The sequence below is a fragment of the Mus pahari genome, chromosome 16, assembly GCF_900095145.1.
Source record: "Mus pahari chromosome 16, PAHARI_EIJ_v1.1, whole genome shotgun sequence".
In the NCBI taxonomy this organism is placed as follows: domain Eukaryota; kingdom Metazoa; phylum Chordata; class Mammalia; order Rodentia; family Muridae; genus Mus; species Mus pahari.
Genome location: NC_034605.1, coordinates 57,200,139 through 57,223,242, shown reverse-complemented (window position 1 = coordinate 57,223,242; position 23,104 = coordinate 57,200,139). Strand labels below are relative to the sequence as shown.

General features: G+C 48.2%; 1 protein-coding gene across 1 annotated transcript; it reads left to right on the top strand.

Annotated features, from left to right (window-relative positions):
- The first annotated feature begins 245 nt into the window (after positions 1–245).
- On the top strand, positions 246–9,316 carry Thoc3 (THO complex 3). The gene is made up of 6 exons (XM_021215664.1): positions 246–656; positions 1,217–1,373; positions 2,937–3,141; positions 5,399–5,560; positions 5,671–5,771; positions 8,956–9,316. The coding sequence occupies exons 1-6, from the start codon at positions 255–257 to the stop codon at positions 9,117–9,119; spliced, it is 1,191 nt and encodes a 396-aa protein (XP_021071323.1). The 5' UTR covers positions 246–254; the 3' UTR covers positions 9,120–9,316.
- The last annotated feature ends 13,788 nt before the right edge of the window (positions 9,317–23,104 follow it).

The following is a 23,104-nucleotide window of genomic DNA, read 5'->3' as shown; positions in this document are numbered from 1 at the left end:
AGGCTACCAAGAAACTGGTAAGAAGACCATTAAAAAAAAAGTTGGGCCAGGCGTGGTGGCGCACGCCTTTAATTCCAGCACTTGGGAGGCAGAGGCAGGCGGATTTCTGAGTTCGAGGCCAGCCTGGTCTACAGAGTGAGTTCCAGGCCAGCCAAGGCTCCACAGAGAAATCCTGTCTCGAAAACAAAACAAAAAAAAGCGAATTTAAGGAAGAATCAGTCCTATTTCAAAAAGGATAGGTGGACGCGCGCTGCATGGCGGGATTTGTAGTCCCGCGGGTGAGAGGCGCCTGCGCAGAGCGACGCGGCGCTTTATCGGCGCATGCGTGCGGCGACGGCGCCAGACTCAGAGTCTCCAGCTTCCGGCGCGCGGTCCGTGCGGAGGGAGGCATGGCGGCGCCCACCGCGGTCCTGGGCCCCTCGGCCCTCGGCCAGAGCGGCCCCGGCTCGATAGCGCCCTGGTGCTCTGTGAGCAGTGGCCCTTCTCGTTACGTGCTCGGGATGCAGGAGCTCTTCCGAGGCCACAGCAAGACGCGCGAATTCCCGGCGCACAGTGCCAAGGTGCACTCGGTCGCCTGGAGCTGCGATGGCCGTCGCTTGGCCTCGGGGTCCTTCGACAAGACTGCCAGCGTGTTCTTACTGGAGAAGGACCGGCTGGTGAGCTTGTAGGGCACGGGCTTGGCGGAGAAGAGGGCTGTGTGTGGAGGCAGAAAAAGCAGGAGGGGTGGACGAATGGAGAAGGACATGGCCTGTCGTCGGCGGTGATGCGGAAAGGGTTTGAGGGGCTGGGAGAGTTGGGGTGAGGCTGCCTGGCGGAGAGCAGAGAGCGAACTTAGTGGCAGTAAAGAGGTGTGGCGACGTGGCTGCGGGCCGGGGGAGTTTGAAGTCAGGTGGCAGAAAGTGGTGAGTGAGGGTCTAGAAGAGCTCTGGTGACCAGTGGCTAGGGACTAATGGGGTGGTAGAGCCCCTAGGGTGGAGAGGAGGACTTTATTTGAAAATGATAGCGCATCTTTTGGGGGTGGACAGGTGGGTTGGAGTGGTGGTGGAAAAAGAAAGAAGGGAGGCCAGGAAGGGCCAATGTTGAAACTCAGAGGTTCATGGGGGGGTTGAAGTTTTGGAAAAAGAATTGGATTTCTGTTTTGAATTATCCAGATCTTTGCTGGCTACACGGTACCACTGTTTGGATAAAAGTGGCATCTGGATTCTGTTCTTTTAAGGTCAAAGAAAACAACTACCGGGGCCACGGGGATAGCGTGGACCAGCTTTGTTGGCACCCAAGCAACCCTGACCTCTTTGTCACCGCATCTGGAGATAAAACCATTCGCATCTGGGATGTGAGGACTACAAAATGCATCGCCACTGTGAACACGAAAGGTAAGTTCAGAGAGAGGAGGCTCGGGAGGAAAAGCTAGTGTGGTCTGCAGCAACCATTTACTGTGTTCTTCGTAGCAAGGGCAGGGTATCAGGATGCATCAGGATGGGCTGTATATGTCTGTCTGGAGAAGACAGGAACAGAATTCGAGCACTTTTCCGACAGGCTGGAGAGCAGCGGAAGCTATGCAAGAGTAGTGTGTGCAGAGGCATAGAGAGTTTGGCAGATTCTGACAGGTTACAATGGCTGAGAAGCCCTGGATGATCTGGAAAGTTGTGCTCCAAGAAGCAGTGTGGTAGTTTGAATATGCTTGGCCCAGGGAGTGGCACTATTAGGTGTGGCCTTGTTGGAGGAAGTGTGTCACTGTGGGTGTGGGCTTTAAGACCCTCATCCTAGCTGCCTGGAAGCCACTCTTCTCCTGTCTGCCTTTGGATTAAGACGAAGACCTCTTAGCTTCTGCTCTATGCCTGCCTGGATGCTGCCATGTTCCACCTTGATGATAATAGACTGAACCTCTGACCCTGCAAGCCAGCTCCAATTAAGTGTTCTTTGTAAGAGTTGTCTTGGTCATGGTGTCTCTTTATAGCAGTAAAACCCTAACTAAGGCAGGCAGGCTTTTTTTTTTTTTTTCTTTTTTTTTTTTTGAGACAGGGTTTCTCTGTGTAGCCCTGGCTGTCCTGGAACTCACTTTGTAGATCAGGCTGGCCTCGAACTCAGAAATCTGCCTGCCTCTGCCTCCTGAGTGCTGGGATTAAAGGCGTGCGCCACCACGCCCAGCTACAAGGCAGGCAGTTTTGTTGATTGTAGATTTTTTTTTTTTTCTGTGTGTGTGTGTACCACATGTATAGGTGCCAGAAGAAGGCATCTTATCCTCTATAAATGTAGTTATAGGTGATTGTGAATTGTGGGTACAGGGAATTGAACTTGGATCTCCTGGAAAAAACCCAAGTGCTCTTAACCACTGAGCCATCTCTAGCCCCACAAGGGAGAAAATGTGTGTGTGAGTGTGTGAGTGTGTGTGAGTGTGTGTGTGTGTGTGTGTTTATATATACATGTACATACATATACATATATTTTTGAGGGGAGACAGGGTTTCTTTGTGTAGTCTTGGCTATCCTAGAACTCACTGTGTAGACCAGGCCAGACTCATGAAATCAGAGATCTACCTGCCTTTGCCTCCGAAGTGCTAGGTTCAAAGGCATTTATCACCACTACCAAGCTCCCACAATAGAATTCTTGAAACACTTTCTGATTTTAAACTGCACTGTAGACAGTAAAGTGCAAAAAAAAAGGTGTTTTTGGTTTAATGAAGTTGAAAATTTTAACCTGTGTTCAGTGTGGACACACATGACTTTGATAAGGCTGGTAACGGGTTGGAGTGGGGTGCTGCCTGACAAATGTCTAGACTCACGGCTGCCTCTTTGTCAGCTGAAGCTTCCTTCTATTGACTCGGTAATGAATGAGTGTTGAAGGTAGCTCTGATCTTCTTTCCAGGAGAGCAGAATGAGCTCTGGAGGCTGATGGTCAAAGGTGAGCTTGCTGACAGATTATATCTGGGTTCCCAGGGGAGAACATTAACATCTGCTGGAGTCCTGATGGGCAGACCATCGCTGTGGGCAACAAGGATGACGTCGTGACCTTCATTGATGCCAAGACACACCGCTCCAAAGCAGAGGAGCAGTTCAAGTTTGAGGTCAATGAGATCTCGTGGAACAACGACAACAACATGTTCTTCTTGACCAACGGCAACGGTTGCATCAACATCCTCAGGTGAGATGCTGGACGGGATTCTCAGACCTCTCTCTGCAATGGCTGCCCTGCCGAGCAGGAAGGCGTTAGCTGTGAGCCTGTCCCTGACAGATAGAGAATATTAAATAAAAAAAAATCCTACCTTCTTTTAGGCATTCTGGATTTTATGAGTTTGTTTTGATACTGATTATACATTTTCCTGTTGATCCAGAGGGAACTGAGATTGTAAATGTTCAGTTATTAGCCAGCCAGTCCAGGGACTTGATGCACCTTGAATTGTGGCTGATTCACTCTCTCAAAGTTTCAGCTTCAATATCACTTTCCCTCTACCAAAGTCACTTCATCCTCTCCTCTCCAGGATTTAGAGGATTTTAGTGTATCTTACGTTCTTCCTATTTCTTCTTTTTAATTTTTTTAAATTTTATGTGTATGGGTGTTTTGCCTGCCATGCATGTCTGTGCACTGTGTGTGTGCTTGCTGACTGCTGGATAGGAGTGTCAGGTCTCCTGAAACGAGTTAGATACAGTGGTGAGCTGCCATGTGGTTGCTGGGAATCGAACTCTGGTCCTCTAGAAGTGCAGCCAGTGCTCTTAACCACGGAGCCATCTCTCCAGCCCCCTTCTTTTTTAATGATTTATTTAATTTGTGTTCTTTGGTGTTTTGCCTGCCTGTATGTCTGTGTGAGGGTGTTGGATCCTCTGAAACTTGAATTATAGATGGTTGTGAGCTGCCATGGTTTCTGGGAATCAAACCCGGGTCTTCTGGAAGAGCAGCCAATGGTCTTAAGCTGAGCCTCTCTCCAGCACCAGGAGGAAGTATTTCTTAATTCTGTATTCTAATGTGCATGTCATCTCTTTTTCTCATTGCACTAGCAATTTCAAGGTTGAGAGGACTGTGTGTGTACTGTTTTCCATTGAATTGCTAATGCCTACCTATTGCCGGTCTTAATAGTGGGGTTTCAGTGAGCATTTGTATAAGTAAACGAAATGTAAAATGAAGAGTCAGGGCCCTGGGACTCTGCTCGCTGCTTTGGTGGAGAGGGCGAAGTTTGCTGGGAGTCCTGCAGCTTTTCAGTTTTCAAAGCCTACTTTGAATGATGGCTCTTACATGTATTAACTTCCCATCTAGCCAGCTACGCTACTCTCCAGAGGTAGTGGAAAGGAAAGGATACGGGGGAAATAGACCTTTTTAGAAATTGTTCTTTGGAGCAAATCCCATCTGCGTTGTCAGGAAATGAGCCATTCAGTTCACAGGTGAGCAGCGGCAGCTCAATCCACTAGTAAATACTTCACGAATAATCAGTAGTCTAGTTCGGTAGAGTCAGGCTAGCAGCAAGAATTAGCAGCAGTGGCACCACCTAGCAGAGACAGCGAGGCTAGCAGAAACGGCCTGAATCGGCAGGAGGAACCAGGATAAGTAGAGAGGCCAGGTGAAGTTCTCTTTCAACAAAACAGGTCAGCGATGACGCGAGAAGGGTTGCAGAGCTAGCTCTCTGCAGGCAGACCCCCTCCTCCATTGAGTCCTATTTGTACTCCCTACACCATCATGCGTCCTCCTCGGGTCGTTCCTCATCACATGTCTTACTTCAGCACGTGAGTGAGTCTGTATCAGCTGACGTCACTGCCAAGGGGCATGAGTCCTTGGAAGCCGCAGTATACCACCAGAAGGTTTTTGGTGTGATTCTCCATGGAGTCCTGACAGATGGGGCTCAACCAGTACATGCACATCATTAGTGAAGAATCCTTCCTCACCAGTCCCTTTTCCTGTGTCTTCTTCAGGAAAAACCTCTGTTATGTGTTTGCCCCAGCAAAACACCATCAGACACAACTGACTTTCCAAAAAACCTTTAAGTTTCCACTTCAGAATCCCACATTAAACAAAACAAAAATCATATTGGTGGAGGATATTGAAGGAGTTATATATTTGTAGACTTGTAGATACCGTACCTCACTATTTGTATTTGTGTATTAGATAGATTTGCTAGGTATAACAGTCCTGGATTTGGTTTTTTTGCTTCTGTGTCTTAGGTGTGCCGCCCCAGAGTGATGCTCAGGAAGTCTAGAGATGTCTAATTTTCTGTGAGGTGCAGTAACCTCACTGGTTCATCTAGGTGTTAGATGGTCCCTGCTCATGTATCTGTAGGCCTGTGTTGTGCTCTTGTACTTGAGCAAACCTTTAGTTTTCTTCCTTTTGGGCAGTTTTTGTTACTGTTTTCCCTTGGTGTCTTAGTGCCCTGGCCCTCTTCTGCACATTGACGGCTTTGTGTCTTGTTTCTCAGCTACCCAGAACTGAAGCCTGTGCAGTCCATCAATGCCCATCCTTCTAACTGCATCTGTATCAAGTTTGACCCCATGGGGAAATACTTTGCCACAGGAAGTGCAGATGCCTTGGTCAGCCTTTGGGACGTTGACGAGTTAGTGTGCGTGCGGTGCTTTTCCAGGTGTGTAACTGACGGGCTTTTCCTGTGGGAAATCAACCTTTCCTCCCTCATTTGGGGGTAACTCTGATGTTTTGGGGGGGTAACTGATGTTTCTCTCCATCCTGTCATAGACTAGATTGGCCTGTAAGGACCCTCAGTTTTAGCCACGATGGGAAAATGCTGGCGTCGGCTTCGGAGGACCATTTCATTGACATAGCTGAAGTGGAGACAGGTATCCTAATTTAATCCTTTGTGTTTAGTATGTGGCCTAGGCCTTTTCTGGTCATGTTTCAGCTCTGTACACTGCTACGTCACCAGTGGTATAGGATGGGTTTATGTTGTTGAGACATTTGTTGATAGGACTGTCAGTTTCCTGTCAGAGGGAAGGACAAGAATCTAGCACCAGGTCTGAAGGGAAGAGCTTCAGGAAGTACTTGGCTTTTGCATTACTTCTTCTACTGTTTTTTTAAAAAGGTGGGGTTTGTTTTGTTTTGAGACAGGGTCTCACTTGTAGCTCTGACTGGCCTGGAACTCCTGATGTAGATGAGACTGTCTTTGAATTTACAGAGAGGATCTGTCCCTGCTTTCTGAGTGCTGAGATTAAAGTAGGACATCCTCATGCTCAGCTAAATCTTTTTCAAATAAGACACAAAGAACTCCCAACCCCCACTGCCCGTCTCTTGACACCTGTCAGTTTTCAGTGTTCCGTGGTCATTTACACGATTTTACCTATCTGTAAAATTTAGGACCCCCAAATGAGAGCAAACATGGAATATTTGTTTTTCTGATGAATTTCGTGTAATTATCACCAAGTTGTGATAATCTTTGTCTTGATTTCTTTGACTGTGATAAAATGCCCTTAGGAAAGCAGCTTCACGGGGAAAAGGGCTTCTTTGGCTCACACTTAGGTTACAGCTCATCTGTCAGGCCTGGCAGAGCACTACAGCCACAGCCTTGAAGAAGTGTTTGTGCTCAGCTGCCCTTCTCCTGTCATTCAGTCCAGGGTCCCCTGGGACCCACAGCCAGAGGGTCTTCACACCTCAGGGAGATCAGTGAAGACAGCCCCTCACAGGCCTGCCTAATTTAGACACAAGTTCACCGAGGTGCCCTTAGCACATTGTTTTCAATTCAGACTGACCAACAGTCTTATTGAACTGTTTGCAGTATGTAGAATACATCGTAAAGGGCTGGTTATTGATCTTAGGTGAGCATTGCCGGCCATTCAGCAACACAGGGTCTTTAGGGCAGTCTCCACTCAAAGGGCTCAGACACAAAGCCACCTGAGAATTTTCATGTAACCTTGAGTATATCAGAATGTGGACAGGGGTAACAACAACTAGTTACTGACAACCAGCGTTGGGGTGAGCTCAGGTCACCAGGGTTGCTTGGCAAATGCCTTTGCCTCATGAACTCCTTTGCCAGCCTTGCCCCTTTTTATGTCCATTCTTTAGTGATAACTGTGACTAACTTTTTGTACACTTCTTTTCAATCTTTTTTTCTGTCTATGCATTTTTTTATTGGAATAAATAACATTAGGTATAATTCCTGAATATTTTTTGTAGTTAAGTCTGAAAGAAGGTAAGAATGAGTTTTGATTTTGATTGATAATCTATAGAATAGAAGTCCATTTTAACAGTCATTTCAGCATTCAGGCACACCACCCAGTTGGCACTAGTCTGAGCTAGTTGCCTGGGATGGTGGTCTCAGCCTCCCACGGTCAGCACTGTATCATTTAGGGATTAGCTTTGCAGTAAGCTGTCAGGGTACTTATCCTAGTTAGTGTCATTCCTGCTGTGATGAACACTGTGACCAAAGTGACCTGGGAAGAAGACAGTTTATTTGGCTCACACTTCTTATCACACTTTATCATCCAAGGATGTCAGGACAGAAATTCAAGCAGGACAGGAGTCTGGAGGCAGGAGCTGATGCAGAAGCCATGGAGGGATGCTGCTTACTGGCTTGCTCCTCATGGCTTTCTCACTTTGTTTTCTTATAGAACCAGGACCACAGGACAGTGATGGCACCACCCACAATTAGTCTTGTGTCATTCCTCCCCACCCCCATCAGTCACCAATTAAGAAAGCACCCTACAGGCCTGCCTACAGCCCACTCTTGCAGAGGCATTTTCTCAGTGGAGGCTCCCTCCACTCCAGAGGCTAGCTTGTTGTCAAGTTGACGTAAGCTGGCTCACAGCACCCAGTCTGCAAAGCTGTGGTCACCTGTGGCATCTCAGGTGCTCAGGTGGTTTCATGATTGCTTTGGTTTTCTTGAGTTGTGTAATTTTTTATTTATTTACTTTTTTTTTTTTCAAGACAGGGTTTCTCTGTGTAGCCCTGGCTGTCCTGGAACTCACTTTGTAGACCAGGCTGGCCTCGAACTCAGAAATCCGCCTGCCTCTGCCCCGGAGTGCTGGGATTAAAGGCGTGCACCACCACGCCTGGCGAGTTGTATAAATTTTTATCTTAACCAAATCCATGACAAATGATACAGAATTAAACACCTAAAGAAAAGTGCGAGTTGTATGGTAGTGACACCAGGAACCACAGGGTGTGTCCACAGAGCCTGAGAGGAATTCAGAAAAGCTGGAGACAGCTGTCCCTGACACAGAATTACTTTAAACACTTCATATATATATATATAACAAAAATATGTACTTACACATGTACATGCATACATTTTAATAGTATACAATATAATTTGTAGACCATATAGTTGGCCTGTTAGATGTGTACATTCAGCATATCCAGGGTCTTTATATTGGTACTACACTGTAAGTCTTTATTTAAAAAGCTAAAACCAAGACCATGCATTTGCTGTTCGTGTGTTTTGCCTGTATGCCTGGCATTACAGTGAGCCTTCTGTTCATTGAAACCAGAAGAGGGAGTTGGACCCCTGGGTGCTGGATCCCTTTGGGTTGGAGTTAAACAGGTGGCAGTGAGCTGCCGTGTGGGTGCTGGGATTTGAACCTGGGTCCTTTAGAATGTTCTTAGCTGCTAAGCCATCTTTCCTGCTCCTACATTGTAAGTCTTAACTCTTAGGGAGAAAATTTGGAGCACACCTGAAAGAAATCATGTATAATTTCAGTAAATTAGAAGTAAACTTTTGGGAAAAAGTTGTTTGCAAGGCTTTGTGGTAATTGAGGTGTGTGCCTTCATTTTTCTTAGTTGTCACTTTAAGACCCCACTACTCCCTCTCATTTAAAAAACTTCTCTGCCTTACAGGCCTATCACTGGCATTTAGTAAGGACAGGCTGTCAGTAAGGTGCTTATTAGCAAACCATGGAAATTGTTTTTATAGAGTAGAGGCCTAGACTCATAAGTTAATCTGCCTGTCACCTACTTGTGTGTGACATATCTGTATGTCAAGTACTTAATGAATGTGTTACTGAATAACATTCTTTCACTTATTTTCTGTAGGAGACAAGCTATGGGAGGTGCAGTGTGAGTCCCCGACTTTCACCGTGGCTTGGCACCCCAAGAGGCCTCTGCTGGCTTTTGCCTGTGATGACAAAGATGGCAAATATGACAGCAGTCGGGAGGCTGGGACTGTGAAGCTATTTGGGCTTCCCAATGACTCCTGAGAGGGCCAGCAGCCAGAGGAGAGAGGAGGCTGTGTGGACTCTTCGGGCTACCTAATGACTGTACCTTGCAGGGAGAGGAGACCTGGGCTTTCTAACCTGATGGGAGAGCAGCTGGGCGCAGGCCTTCCTTTTGTATAGTTCAGCGTAGTCTTTTGGACTTGTGGGCACCCTAAATGTTTATAAATGTCATAAATTACAAACAAACAAAAACCCCCAAAAATCTTTGGTCAGGCTGTGCATACCTTAACCTCTGTGGTACCGGAGAACTGAACTAGCCTTACTGTGGTGAGCAAGTGCCCCACATTAGCTCCACCCCCAGCCCCACCTCCTGGACTTGTTTTGGTGTATTTTGTGTTGGCTGTTTCTATCCCTACCCCCTGCTGACAGCTAGCTAATGAGGACTTTGCAAGTACAGGTCATGGTCTGTTTTAGGGTTCTCTAAAGGATCAGAACTGGTAGAATATCTGTCTGAAAACAGAGCAGATAGAATATCTGTGTATATATATATATATATATGTCTCCTCTGTGTATGGGATTTTATCAGAGTGGCCTTAAGGCTGTGGTTGGGATAGTCAGTCCAACTGTCCCCTGATGGGAAGGCCAAGGATCCAGTAGCCTCCAGTTGTTCAGACTGGATGTTTCAGCAGTGCTAAGCTGGTGCTGGAGTCCTGAAGAATTCCTGGAGAGCTGCTGACTGGTGGTCTGTGTTGGAATCCTGAAGAAGTAGGTTCTGTGGTTACCAGCAGAGGAATGCCTGGGCAGCAGGGTAGATGAACCAGTTGGCGAGAGTGAGGGCGAGCAGGAGAAAAGCCAGAGCTTTTTCCGTGTCCTTTTATATAGGCTGTCACCAGCGTGTGTGTTCCAGATTTAGGGTGGGTCTTCCACCTCAAAGGATGAAGGAAAATCTCCCACAGGTGTGCCCTGCGTGTTGGGTTTCAGTGTTTGCAGATGCCGCAGTCAAAGTTGACATCCAAGCTAGCCTGTCACATGGCTAGCATAGCATGCCCTCCGGATTTTACTATGGCAGAGTTTGTTGGCCGTGCTGCCTAGGCATTGCCTGTTTATAGGGAGGGTAGCATAGGGACGGGCTTTTAAAAACAATTTTGAGAACTGAGCATTCAATAAAACTGGCTTTCATTATGAGGTGTCTGAAGTTACTATCTTTATTCCAGGAAGATATTGCAGTTTTAAATTCCGTTTTGGTTTTAAATCTGAGGGCTTATGGTCCAGACTAACATTCAAAGCAAGATTCCTGAACTGCGGTATTTTAAAAGCATCTGTTTACACGAGCGGGTGCATATCTGGCCTGTTCTACCTGGTTTTATATTAGAGCAAATTAAGGCAAACAGATTACGGACATAAATACAAAATCGGATTGAGATAAATAAGTCAAGGCCGAGAAGATGTAGAAGTGAGGCCATACATGGATGATCTGACTGACTTGAGTAAACTTCCACAGCACACGGAGATAGAGGAAAGCCAGTTTGTTAACTGTCTGCTTTGACGCAAGTTCTCAGTATGTGTACAGTTGGCCTGAGCTACTGTCCTCCTGCCTCAGCTCTCTGAATGCTACCATTATAGGCAGATGTCACCATTGTTGCCGGAATCTCTCTGGAGTAAGCACTCTGACACCAGTGAATGGAAGAAAGGTGTCACTGATGGACTGAATCCTGGGCGCCTGAAAGGCGAGGGCCCCGCTGCGTCCTGTCTGCATTCTCGGTTTATACTTTTAAAACCGCAAGGTGGCGCGAAGAAGCAATAAAGATTTCCCAGAAGTGTACCCACCCGCAGGTTGTTAAGGGCAACAGAGAGTGAGCGATTGAGCTCTTTCTCCAGGTCATTCTGTTCCAGGCATCATGTGAAGTCATGCTTGGCAAATGGGCAGGACAAGCAGTGCTTTAAGAACATCACTAAAGAAGTCAGCAAATGAGCATGTAAGAATCGGCCTTTTCTACCTTCTACTTCACCATGCCTTGCTGCTTAAGGCAAACGCTCTGCCCGGCAGGGCTGGTGAGATGGCTCAGTGGGTAGAGACATCCGTGTCCAAACCTGACAGCCTATGTTCAGTTTCCAGTATCCTCGTGGTGGGAGGGGCGCACCAGCTCTACAGTGCTGTCCCCTGACTGCCATGCTGCTGTTTGCATGGAGAAATGAGACATTGCCAAACACCCCTGTGTTGGGCGCATTATGAGCACGTAGTGAGTCCTCAAAAGTTTTTGAGATTTTTTTTTTTTTTTTTGATGCAGGGTCTTTGAGGCAGTGTGGAGGGTATTATCTGCTTTATGATCTTGGGGATTATGGGTACCGCTGGTAGTCATCATGTGATCATGTTCAGATTTAGGTTTATCGGAAGGCCTAGATGAGCCTTAACTTTGTGTCTGCAGATTGCCGGTCGTGTTTCACAGGAAGGAAGCCCTGGGTCCCTGGTTGGTGAGGTGATCTGTTGATCTCAGTCTTAGGCTTAGGAATGTTTCTCCTGGCTTTCTAACAGCCCGCCGGGGACCTTCCTTCCCACCCATTGTTTTAAGTCCAGTGGTGTTCCTGTCACGGCAGTATGCTTGGACACATTGTTCTTGGTTTTTAATTCCTGTGGTCACTACTGTACCTATCTTTCCCTCAGGGTTGGAGGAGAGCTGCCCTCATCTGTGTGGAATTTTCCTCCCTCAGTTTGGGTAAAGAGGGCACACTGCTTATCTAGAGATCCCCTGTCACCTGGTGGAGGTCTACAGCTGTACACGAGTCCCCTGGGGAAGGGCTCCCCTCAGTGGTAGTCTTTGTACAGTGCTTGCTTGCTTGTGCGTGCTCTGTCTGTCTGTCTGTGTGTGTGTCTCTCTCTCTCCTCTCTCTCCTCCTCTCTCTTTCTCTCTCTCTTTCTCATAGAAACAGGGTTTTGTGTGTATCCTTGGCTGTCCTGGAACTCACTCTGTAGACCAGGTTGGTTTTAAACTCAGAGATCCACCTGCCTCTGCCTCCTGAGTGTGTCCTCGACCTAGGGCTTCCCATGGTTCCAGTGCATTCTGTGGTACAGAGCTGGTGGAAGGCTGCCGGTCGGCTAAGGACTGGGTTTTGTTTGGCGGGGTAGAACGTATTTACTGTTCCCGGACCTATCATGTGTTGGCCTGGAGGAAGGAAAAAGTAGAGAAACGTTTAGCTGGGCATGGTGGCACACACCTTTAATTCTAGCACATAGGAGGTAGAGTCCACACAGAGTTTCAGCCCAGCCAGAACTTCAATATCCCGGACCCTAACTCCGGGAGGTGGGGGTGGGGTGGGATGGGGACACTGCTGTGGCAGCCCTGGTACTGTGATGGCACGAGATGTCACATGGTAAGCTTTCCTGAGGTGTGTGTGAGGAGCCTTTGTCCTGCCTCTTTAACAGGTACAAGGCAAGAGTTGGAGATGGGGCAGAGGCAGAAGGGATTAGGAGGCAGGGCAGCGAGTCCTGGTCATATGCTGGTATCCGTGGGCAGAGAAGTGAATCAGAGGAGCTCAGTAAGCCCAGTGTGGCACACAGAGGACAGATGGGGCATCTTGGGGGTGGGGAGGCAGGAAACTCAGACCCTGAAAGGCCTGTGTGCCCGTGTGCGCTGACTGGAGTATAATGTGATGTGTGGGTGGGCTTAAAGAGTGGGAGGTAGGGCCTGGAGAGGGCTCAGCAGCCAAGAGCACTTGCTGCTCATGCAGAGGACCCAGGGTCTGTTTCAAGCATCCACACAGGGCTCACAGCTATCCGTAACTCCAGCTGCAGGAAGTTCACTAGCTCTGCTTCCACAGACACTGTGTGTGGTGTACATACATAAATGTAGACAAAACACTCATACGTAAAAAGAAGGCAAGTTATAGGTATGTTCTTGAGTCCCTTAACCCTGAAGTGTAGATTCCATCCCTGAAGGCTTAATCATGGAAAGAGAGAACCATGGAGTGTCAACCCTCCGTGGAGGAGAAGACCCTCAGACTTGAAGGGTCGGCCCTGTCTTAAGAGTAGGGAGCAGAGATGCCACCCACTAGAGCGCACTGCAGGCTCAGTACCTACATACGGGTGAGCTGTTGCCTTTTCTCCCCTGACACTGACACAGTCCGGGTGACACCTCTAACTCTGAACCTGCCAGTAGTGACACACCAGAAGAAGACTGAGCCACCACACCTGGGCACAGCAGGTGGCACAGAGAAACCTTGTTAGAGGTACTTTTTGCTCACGGCCTGTTTGGATCTGTGAAGGGTTTGTGTGTGATGAACAAGGGGCATGTAGCTGGTGCTTGCTAGTGGGCAGTATGGGGAAGAGGGCAGAACTCCAGGTAGCTGAGGCACCTAGGAGGGAGGAAGGAGGAGGTGGAGGAAGGGGAGAAGGGGAAAAGGAGGAAGGGGGGAGGGAGAAGAGGAGGGGGAAGAGGAAGAGGAAGAAGAGGAGAGGTGGAGGAGAAAGAAGAGGAGGGAGAAGAGGAGGAAGAGGAAGAGGAGGAGAGGGAAGAGGGGTTAGAGGGCAAAGAGGGGGAGGGAGAGGGGGGAGGAGGAGGAGGGAGAGGAGGTTGTTTCTGTGCAAGTCTTGTACTGTGTCCCCCTGTGTGGAGCAGAGGCCACATGAGGAAGAGGGCAGCAGCTGGGTGGAGAAGACACTCAGTGGAGTGAGGACTGGAGGGGCGGAGCGTCAGGGCAGGAGACTCAATGCCTATGTGTGGTGAGCATGTAAGGTAGACTGGCGGGCGAGGAGGAGGAGGAGGAGGAGGAGGAGGAGGAGACAGATGGCCTAGGTCCCTCTCTGGAAGAATTTGGATAAGCTGCTGCACCCTTGTGAGCTTTCTTTCTTTTAAAACACGTTTTTGAATTTTGTTTTGGAGTGCTGGGGATCAAACCCAGAGCCTCACACACACTGGGCAACTGCCCTTCCACGGAACCACGTTGTTCTCTGTAAAATGTGCGTAATAACAGAATGGCTTAGGGTAGAGCTTGTCGGTCCGGGACGATGCCTGGCACATGACGGGTGTTTGGTGACAAGCCCTTTTTGTCACACAGGTGCTATGCTGATGATGCGCCCACTCTGCTGTAGGAAGGGTGTTCGCCATGCTCTGTTGCCTTCTGAGCAAAGGGGAGAAGGCAAGTGGTCCAGGATAGACTTTCATAAAGATGGGCCGGGGCGGGACTCGCAAAGGAACATCCAGTGCTTCTCAGTATCTCTTCCCACAGCCTTAACACTGTATTAGTTACTTTTTATAGCTGTGATAAAATACCATGACCGAAAGCAGCTTTGGGGAGCGTTTTATTTTGGTTGGTGGTTCCACAGGGAGAGTCAGTAATGACTTGGGGAGGAATGGCAGCCAGAGCAGACAGCTGACCCATCCCATACCCAAGGACAAATGCAAAGCAGAGGGCAGGCTGGACATGGGCAAGGCTATAAACCTGCAAACTCAGAACTTATCCTCAGTGATGTGCTTCCTCCAGCGCCACCCAGTGGGGACCTGGTTTTCAAATACAGGAGCCTATGAGGGACATTTTCATTGAATACGCAGTGTACTGAAAACTGTTGAGTTAGCAATTAAGATTTACCTTTGTTTTTTTATGTTTGAAGTTATTGCCAAATGGAGGTATAATGTTTCATTTCTGTATTTTTGGGATATTGGGTCTTCAGTCCAGGACTATACACATGCTGGGGAAGCACTTGCTCTGCAACCGGGCAACCCGGCTACACCCCCACCCCCAAGTTGTGAGTTTAAAGACATCTAATATCTTCATCTTTTATACGTCAGGGAAAGAAGACTGCGTGTGAGATGTCACTCAAATAGCAATGCCATGGTAACAGAGTCGCCTGTGTACACTTGGTCATCACTCGCTCGGAGGCCGCCATGAATGACTGGCGAGTTCATGCTTTTCCTAACTCTGCTGTTAATGGCACTGGTCAGGGAGTTGGGGGCAGACAGAGCAAAGAGTCAGGACGCTCGGCGATGCCCTTGAACGCAGGCAATTAGAACGTGGTCTCAGCTGTACCAGAATGGGCATCAAAGCCAACCTGAAAGTTCTTCTCCTGGAATGAGATGTCACTGTGAAATTCATCTTGAAGGTGATGAGGACTGTGACTGGAACAGCTCTTTACTGAATGTTCATGACAGACCACGTCTCCAGACCGGCACCTGAACATCCTCACCGTCTTTGTTGGGTTGACTGGAAAGTATCTGAGACCTCTCTGCTGGGCTCGAAGAGTGGATGAACCCTTGGCTGTAGCCATTCCACGGGAAAGTCAGGACTCTGTCTAGGATCCAGGGTCAGTGCATTGGTTTGAAGTCCGTGTTCCTTCCACTGTGTTATGACCCTGCCTTGGATGGCAAATCTAGCTTCGGGTAAAGGAGACCTAACGGTGGTGTAGACATAAATCTCAGGAACTGTAGGGGTTTTACTGTCCACACTGGGAGTCACATGGTTCTATGTGGGGAAAACAAAACCAAGGAAAACAGTAAACAAACAAACAAAACCAAGGTGGAAGGAAAGAACAAATTCTGGGGAAGTCCCTTGACCTTCTGTAGGAGTAATGTTTTTATGTACTGTGTAAAGATTGTCTCTGTGTTACATGAATGGTGATTTCTGAAATGGCAGACATCTGGTTACAGGCCAGACTTTGGTATGAAGCAACACCTGTCTCAATATTGTGTGAATACTCCTTCTCTGAGCTTCTGATTGGTTTATTAAAATGCTGGCGGCCTATAGCAAAGGCAAGAAGTAGCAGGCGCAATGTCCAGGAAGAGAGATGTGACTCTAGGAGAGTCAGGCACAGGAAGATGTGCCACACAGACTCGGAGGAAGCTGGCTGTATGAAACTGAGGAGAGGTGACGTTCCAGCCATTGGTGGACTTAGGTTAGTATAAATGGGTTAGTATAAGTTTCAAGCTAATTGGAGAGTAAGCCACGCGTAAGTCCATAGACATTATATCTAAGCAAGTCTCTGTGTCATTATTTGGGAGCTGGGGCAGGCTTTAAAAAAACCCACATGGTTATAGCTTACACATGGGTGTCCTTACAAAAGCACACATAGAGACAAATCCTTAGAAGAGGAACCCTGGCTAGATCTCTTGTGCTCAGGGCGTTAAATGAGCCTCTAAGTGCACGGCCCTCAGATCTCAGGCTGTGCTCTTGAGCCTTCTCACTCAGCAGCTCGGGTCTCAGCTGGCTTCCCCCCCGTCCCCTGTTCCAGCTCTACAGGTCCACTCGAAGCGGGTTTTGTTCATCGTCAGCACCGAGAGTCATGTGGTTCTGTGTGGGGAAGGTGCCATGGTGAAGCCAGCGTACAGCACTGTCACCGTCTGGAGCTGCACATCTGTAGGCTTGTTTTGTGATTGTCTCTCTAACCTGCCACATATGTGCTGGGACCTTGTCTGACCCAAGCATTGATCTACCTCCATGTCTATCACAGGCCCAGTGCTACCAGGTAAGTGTTGAGTACAGAAATGTATGGAAAAGGAGTTGCCATTTTGAGTAGAATGCCAAATAAGTTTAGAGACCCTAGCTAAACACGAGAACTGTTGTAGTCAGGGTTTCTATCCCTGCACAAAACATCAAGACCAAGAAGCAAGTTGGGGAGGAAAGGGTTTATTCAGCTTACACTTCCACATTGCTGTTCATCACCAAAGGAAGTCAGGTCAGAAACTCACACGGGGAAGGAACTTGGAGGCAGGAGCTGATGCAGAGGCCATGGAGGGGTGCTGTTTACTGGCTTGCTTCCCCTGGCTTGCTCAGTTTGCTTTCTTATAGAACCAAGACTACCAGCCCAGAGATGGCACCAACCACAATGGGCCCTCCCACCTTTGATCCCTAATTGAGAAAATGCCTTACAGCTGGATCTCATGGAGGCCTTTCCTCAAGGGAGTCTCCTTTCTCTGTGATAACTCCAACTTGTGTCAAGTTGACACACAAAACCAGCCAGTACAAGAACTGTCTGGTGTTCAGACCCCGCCTCAGATCTTACCCAGCTCCTCAGGGTATTCCTACAGTAACTCCATTGGTGAACCTCCCTCCAACCAGTTTGTTTTCTCAGCACAGACAAGGAGGCAAGCCTGTACTTGGAGGAGGACTTCCTGGAGGAGGCATCTCGGTGTGCGCTAGGTGAGAGACGCTAACCTGGCCAGGAGTAGGGACAAAGGCTCAGGTAGTGGAGGCAGGCAGCTGTGAGATGAGCATTCCCTTACAGCACCGAGGACTGTGCACGCTCACTCCCTTACAGCACCGAGGACTGTGCACGCTCACTCCCTTACAGCTCCTGCATTGAAGACTGTGCACACTCAAGTTCCTGGACATTTCTACGTTGCCTGCCGTGGTCTAACCCACAGCCTCTTAAACCCTTGAGACCCTACCTGTGGTTGCACAGTGGAACTGGCATTATCGCTGAGAATTTGGTTACACGAGTTTTGGAGCAGGCAGAATCGGGTAGAGGACCTTTAAGGAACCCATAGCAGTTGACAGCATGCGTGAGACTTGTGCAAGGTCAAGCAGGAGAAAATCCCAGCATGGGGGGCTGGGGTGGAGGGGGCGGTCATGAGATCCTACCCCTAGCAAGGGGCTCGCGGGCAATTGTGAGGATAGTCAATTTTCCTCAGCCAAGTGGTCCCTGAGAGGACGCCCACACTCCATACTCACACTGGCAGTGCTGAATGGACTCTGGGTAAAATGTAAACGGAAACAAAACACTTGAGGTCAGGAGCTATCCTAGAGAGGGTTTGTCTGCTGTGAGCAGACACCATGACCAAGGCAACTCTTATACGGACATTTAACTGGGGCTGGCTTACAGGTTCAGTCCATTATCATCAAGGCAAGCATGGCAGCGTCCAGGCAGGCATGATGCAGGAGGAGCTGAGAGTCCTACATCTTCATCTGAAGGCTGCTAGCAGAATCCAGGCTTCCGGGCAGCTAGGGTGAGGGTCTTAAACCAATGCTCACGGTAACACGCCCACTCCAAGGCCACACCCACTCCAACAAGGCCACACCTTCTAACAGTGCCACTCCCTGGGTGAAGCAAACGGAAACCATCACAGGAGAGAATAGTAAAGGAGATGATTGATGGACCAGGATCTGGAGTCAGAGCACATCCAATGCCTATGTGAAACGCTAAAAAACAACACCCCCTCCCCGGTAATAATAATATAAGGTTTCAGAGTGCACCAGGACCAAAAATGAAGTCAAAATCAAGTTCACAGTCTGAGGGGGTATTGAGTGTGTTTACTGCAGCCCCGGTTCTGAACACAGGACTGTGCACTTTGGGCCGGGTGCCACCATGATACGCAGTGCGAGTGAATGGTCCGCAAATACCTCAGCTCAGACCGGAGGCTTCTGCCCGTTATGAATTGCGGTGCTTTGATGGTACATGGTAAGTTTAATGCTCTTCCACAGAATGGTTTAATTATGGAAAACAAAGACTTCAGTGTTTCTCAACATGTCTCAGCAGGTGAGTACCAAAGTAATCTGTCTTTGGGTTGTACTGAGTTAGGGTGTTTGATTTTAAAAATTGCTGTTGAATTGTTGAGTTTCATTTAAATAAATCATTAAATGAGGTTTGACTTTGAATTAGAACAGTCTCCAACAACGTCTGGAGCGGCCTACGTATGCTTCTGTCGTTTTGTATTGTGTATGTGAAACGGTGTTCTCGTTATTGACCATTTTAAATCAAAATATACTTATCAACTCTGAAAGACATGGAGATACCCCACACTTTCAAATATGCTGTTAAAATTTTATTTTTTACACACACACACAAAAAGACACAATGCTATGGTATGAAAATTTGCTTTAGTTTTTAATACATGGTAACATGTATACCAAAAAATTTTAAAAATAAATTTCCTAGCTGGGTGTCATGATTCACACCTTAAACTGCAGTGTTTGAGAGATAGAGGCAGGCAGCTCTCTGTGAGTTCAAGGCCAGTTAAATGTAAATAAAATGTAAAATGTAAATAAAAATCTCTAAATAGCCAACTTTGTGTTTGATTTGAATCCCTATTTTATATACTTACACGCACATGGTTCTGTTAGAATTTTCTGGCCAAAAGAGATCATAAAACATATAAGGAGCCTAGGTCTCGTCCATCCGGCTCTCCTGTTCCTCTCCCAGCCTCAAGTCTCCCTAAGTGGGATCAGGAGATCCAGAATGAGATTTGTGCATTGGGACCCTTTGATGAAACCAGCTGGATACCAGAGCCTACCTACACGGGGAAGCCCATGATTGTTGACATCTCAGCATCCACAGGTAGGTGTGCGACCCTGACTCCGCTTCTAATCAGCTTGGCTCTTTGGGAGGTTGGAAGCGCCTGGACAGCAAGGTCACGTGGCCTCAGGCTTTTGGCTGCAGGCAGGCAGATCTTTCCCAAGTGCTCACCTCCCCAAGCAGGGGCATTTCCACAGGTGAGGAGTTGAGTGTCTTCCGGTGCGCTCTGCTCTAAGGGGGCTCTCTCGCAGCCCCGAAGGCACTCCTTCAGTTAGGCTCTGCGCTCCGAGAGAGTTTCCGAGAGAGTCCCGCTTAGTGCTTATTTCTCGCTGAAGGGAGGAGGGGTGGTGGAGAAGCGCACTTTGGGGCAGGCTGTGAAGGGGCCAACAGTTGAGCTAAGGGGGTCAGCTTAAGTGCCTTGCCGGTCTTTAAGCAGTTGGAAGTTCTGTTTTAAGAAAGACCACCTGGGGCAGTGTGGAGCCTTGCAGATCAGACGGGAGCAATGCTGGAGGCTGATGCATAGCCTCAGCTCAGAAAAGCCGCAGAATCAGCTTAAACTCCTGCTGTTAGGTTTGGCCCTCGAGTTTTAGCTCTTGTGTTGGCTGCGAATCGTACCGGGACTTCAAAGGAAATGTTTATTTCAGGGAAGGGAGGGAGGGAGGGAGGGAGGGAGGGAGAGAGAGAGAGAGAGAGAGAGAGAGAGAGAAGAAGAAGGAGGAGGAGGAGGAGGAGGAGGAAGAGGAAGAGGAAGAGGAAGAGGAAGAGGAAGAGGAAGAGAGGTAGAAATATATAGGGAACAGGAGACAGAAATGCCCTCTTTAAGGGATGCCCCAGTGAACCGCTTCCTCTGACTAGGCCCCACCTCTTGAATTTCACCACCGTCTAATCTCTCCACCAGCTAGTGGTCAAGCCTCCAAGTTTAACGCCCAACACAGTCCAGGAGATACTGCTGCTGTGTACAAGGACACAGCTCTGGCATGCAGACGGATTAAACTACAGATCGTCCGTCCCCCCCCCCCCCCCCCAGTAGCCGTATGGCCTTGGCCTTTTAAACTTTTATGAGCCTCAGTTTTCTCTCCTGTAGACAAGATGCTACCTGATTCCAAAGAGAGTTGTAAGAACTCTGGGTGACCCGAGACTGCTCGGCCCAGTTCCTGCGAACAGCATCCCGCAGTAGAAGGCTGTTATCTTATTGGTACCTCTAGGAAGGCTGTAGCAGAGTCCAGAGGGCAAGGGACGCAGGCTAGCGGCTGAAGGAGGGAGGGTAACGGAGGTGGTTTTCAGGTTCGAAACTCTGTGATCCTCTCTCGGTGGCCCTAAGACCCATGGACCATTCCCTGTGTGACCACTAGAGGGAAGCAGAGGCAAGGCTGTGGGCGGAAACCTGCTCTAGGATGTAGATGCTGTCTGCTTTCAGCCTTAAATTTCCTGTTGAGGAGCTGGACTGTGTCTCTGCCTTGAACAACCCCTCTTTTCTTTCGCTGGGCACATGCTGATGTTTTTGAAAAAACACTCGAGCTTCCTTCGTGCTCCTGCTTGCTCTGGGCCTGGGGGTCAGCAGAAATGTGTACAGACTGTACAGGATGTGGGGCCGGCGCCCTGCAGCTCAGCTAGTTGTTTGGGGTCTTCTCCATCTCGCCCCCTCCCTGCTTGCCAGCTTTTTTCCTGCGTTCTTTGATCTTGTGTGTAGAGTATTAAACTGAACCTCAAATCCTTAATCCATTTTGAAGGCTGGCCAGGGGCAGCGTTTCTATGGGCCCACTAAACAGCGCTGGCTGGATCGGTTTAGAGATGGGAAGGAGGTTTTCCTTCCAAGGTCATGGAGTGTGAAGAGGGGGAGAAAGACAATTGAATCACCTTCATAGCCTTTGGAGCTACACCTCATGCTGAGCCCTGTATATTGATTTATCCCATAAACATCCATAAGAAGTGGGTTGGGGAGATAGCTCAGTGGGTAAAGTGCTTTTTGGCATGCAAACACAAAGACTCCAGTTGGATCCCCAGAATACACATAAAGAAACCCAGTGTGCCAGTGTGGTTGTAGTTTAGCGCCCTGGAGGCAGAGACAGGTCAATTCCCCCAGCCTAGCTAAGTTTGCAAATTCTGGAAAAACAGTGTGGACAGCTCCCAAGCACCATACAGGGGGTTGACTTCTATACTGCATACCATGAACACACAACTGTATACACCTTCACACAGAGGGTGCACCCCGCCACAGAGATGTGAGTTCAACACACCCTGAAACACCATGTCCTGGGAGTTTTATCTCTTCCAGTCGCCCTCAGGGTATTTTAATCCCAAAGAAAGTGCTCAGGGAGGTATATTAGTTAATTTTCTCCTTGCTGACACCAAATACCCAGGAAGGAAAAAAAAAAAAAGCACAATTTCGAGATTTCATACAGGTTTATTTTTGACTCATGGCTTGCGGGTATGGTCTGTGGCTGTGCAGGTGTGGTGGCTGGAGAGTGTGGCAGCTGGTCACCGATCATCCACAGCAGAGGGAGAGGTCAGTGTGTGGGCCCAGCCCTCGGGAGGGTGCCCCCACATCAAAGGTACACCTCACCATTTCAGTTAAACCTGGAAAACCTCTCACACGAGCCCGAGAGTGGCTTCATAGTGACTCAGAGATGCTCCCATCAGCCGTTCCAACTGGGTGTGCCTGACTCCATAGTCCGAGCCTTTCCCTTTCGAAAGTTTCAGGAACGGTCCATTTCACTTTTATCCAGGTTCTTTCCAGAGGGAGTATAAAGACATTAACCACTAGGAAGGAGAAAGGCAGAGCTATCACAAATCACCCCAGGAACTCGGGTCCCACAGCATGGGTGTCAGTTAAAAGCACAGATTCAGCGAGGGACTGCCTGGGTTTAAATCCTGGGGTGACTCATCAGAGACACTCTTTACTCCCCTCTCCTGTGTGTGTGTGTGTGTGTGTGTGTGTGTAAAGAGGTTTAACAGAGGCGGGAAGACTCCCCTTTTTTAAAAGAAGGGGACAGGACCCCCAAATCCTTTTTGAGGTCATACCACCAATGAGATAAGGATCTTTTTTTAAAAAATAAGACTCAGATCGATTTTTTTAAATTTATTTTTTATTTTTTTAAATTTTTTTTAAAGATTCTTTTTTAGATTTATTTATTTATTTATTATATGTAAGTACANTGTAGCTGTCTTCAGACACTCCAGAAGAGGGAGTCAGATCTCATTATCGATGGTTGTTACAGATGGTTGTGAGCCACCATGTGGTTGCTGGGATTTGAACTCAGGACCTTCGGAAGAGCATTTGGGTACTCTTACCCGCTGAGCCATCTCACCAGCCTTCAGATTGATCTTTCTCTTTCTTTCTTTCTTTCTTTCTTTCTTTCTTTCTTTCTTTCTTTCTTTCTTTCTTTCTTTCTTTCTTCCTTGTATATGAGTATACTGTAGCTGTCTTCAGACACACCAGAAGAGGGCATCTGATCCCATTTTAGATGGTTGTGAGTAACCATGTGGTTGCTGGGAATCGAACCTCTGGAAGAGCAGTCAGTGCTCCTAACCCCCCCATCTCCACCCCAGTCCATCTCCCCAGCCTGGGAAGACCCACTTTTAATGTAGGCAGCACAATACAGTGGGTTGGGGTCACACACTGACTCCAAAGGTCGAGGAGAAAGCCCATGAATACCAGCCCTCATCCCCTCCGCTTCTGGTCTGTGATAAACTGTGACCTCACACTCTAGTCACAGTGCCCATACAGCCCTCTCTCTGAGGGCATGGCAGACTTTTTGATGCTGAACCTAAGATCCTTCTGGAAGGTGCTTGGCACACAGATGACCTT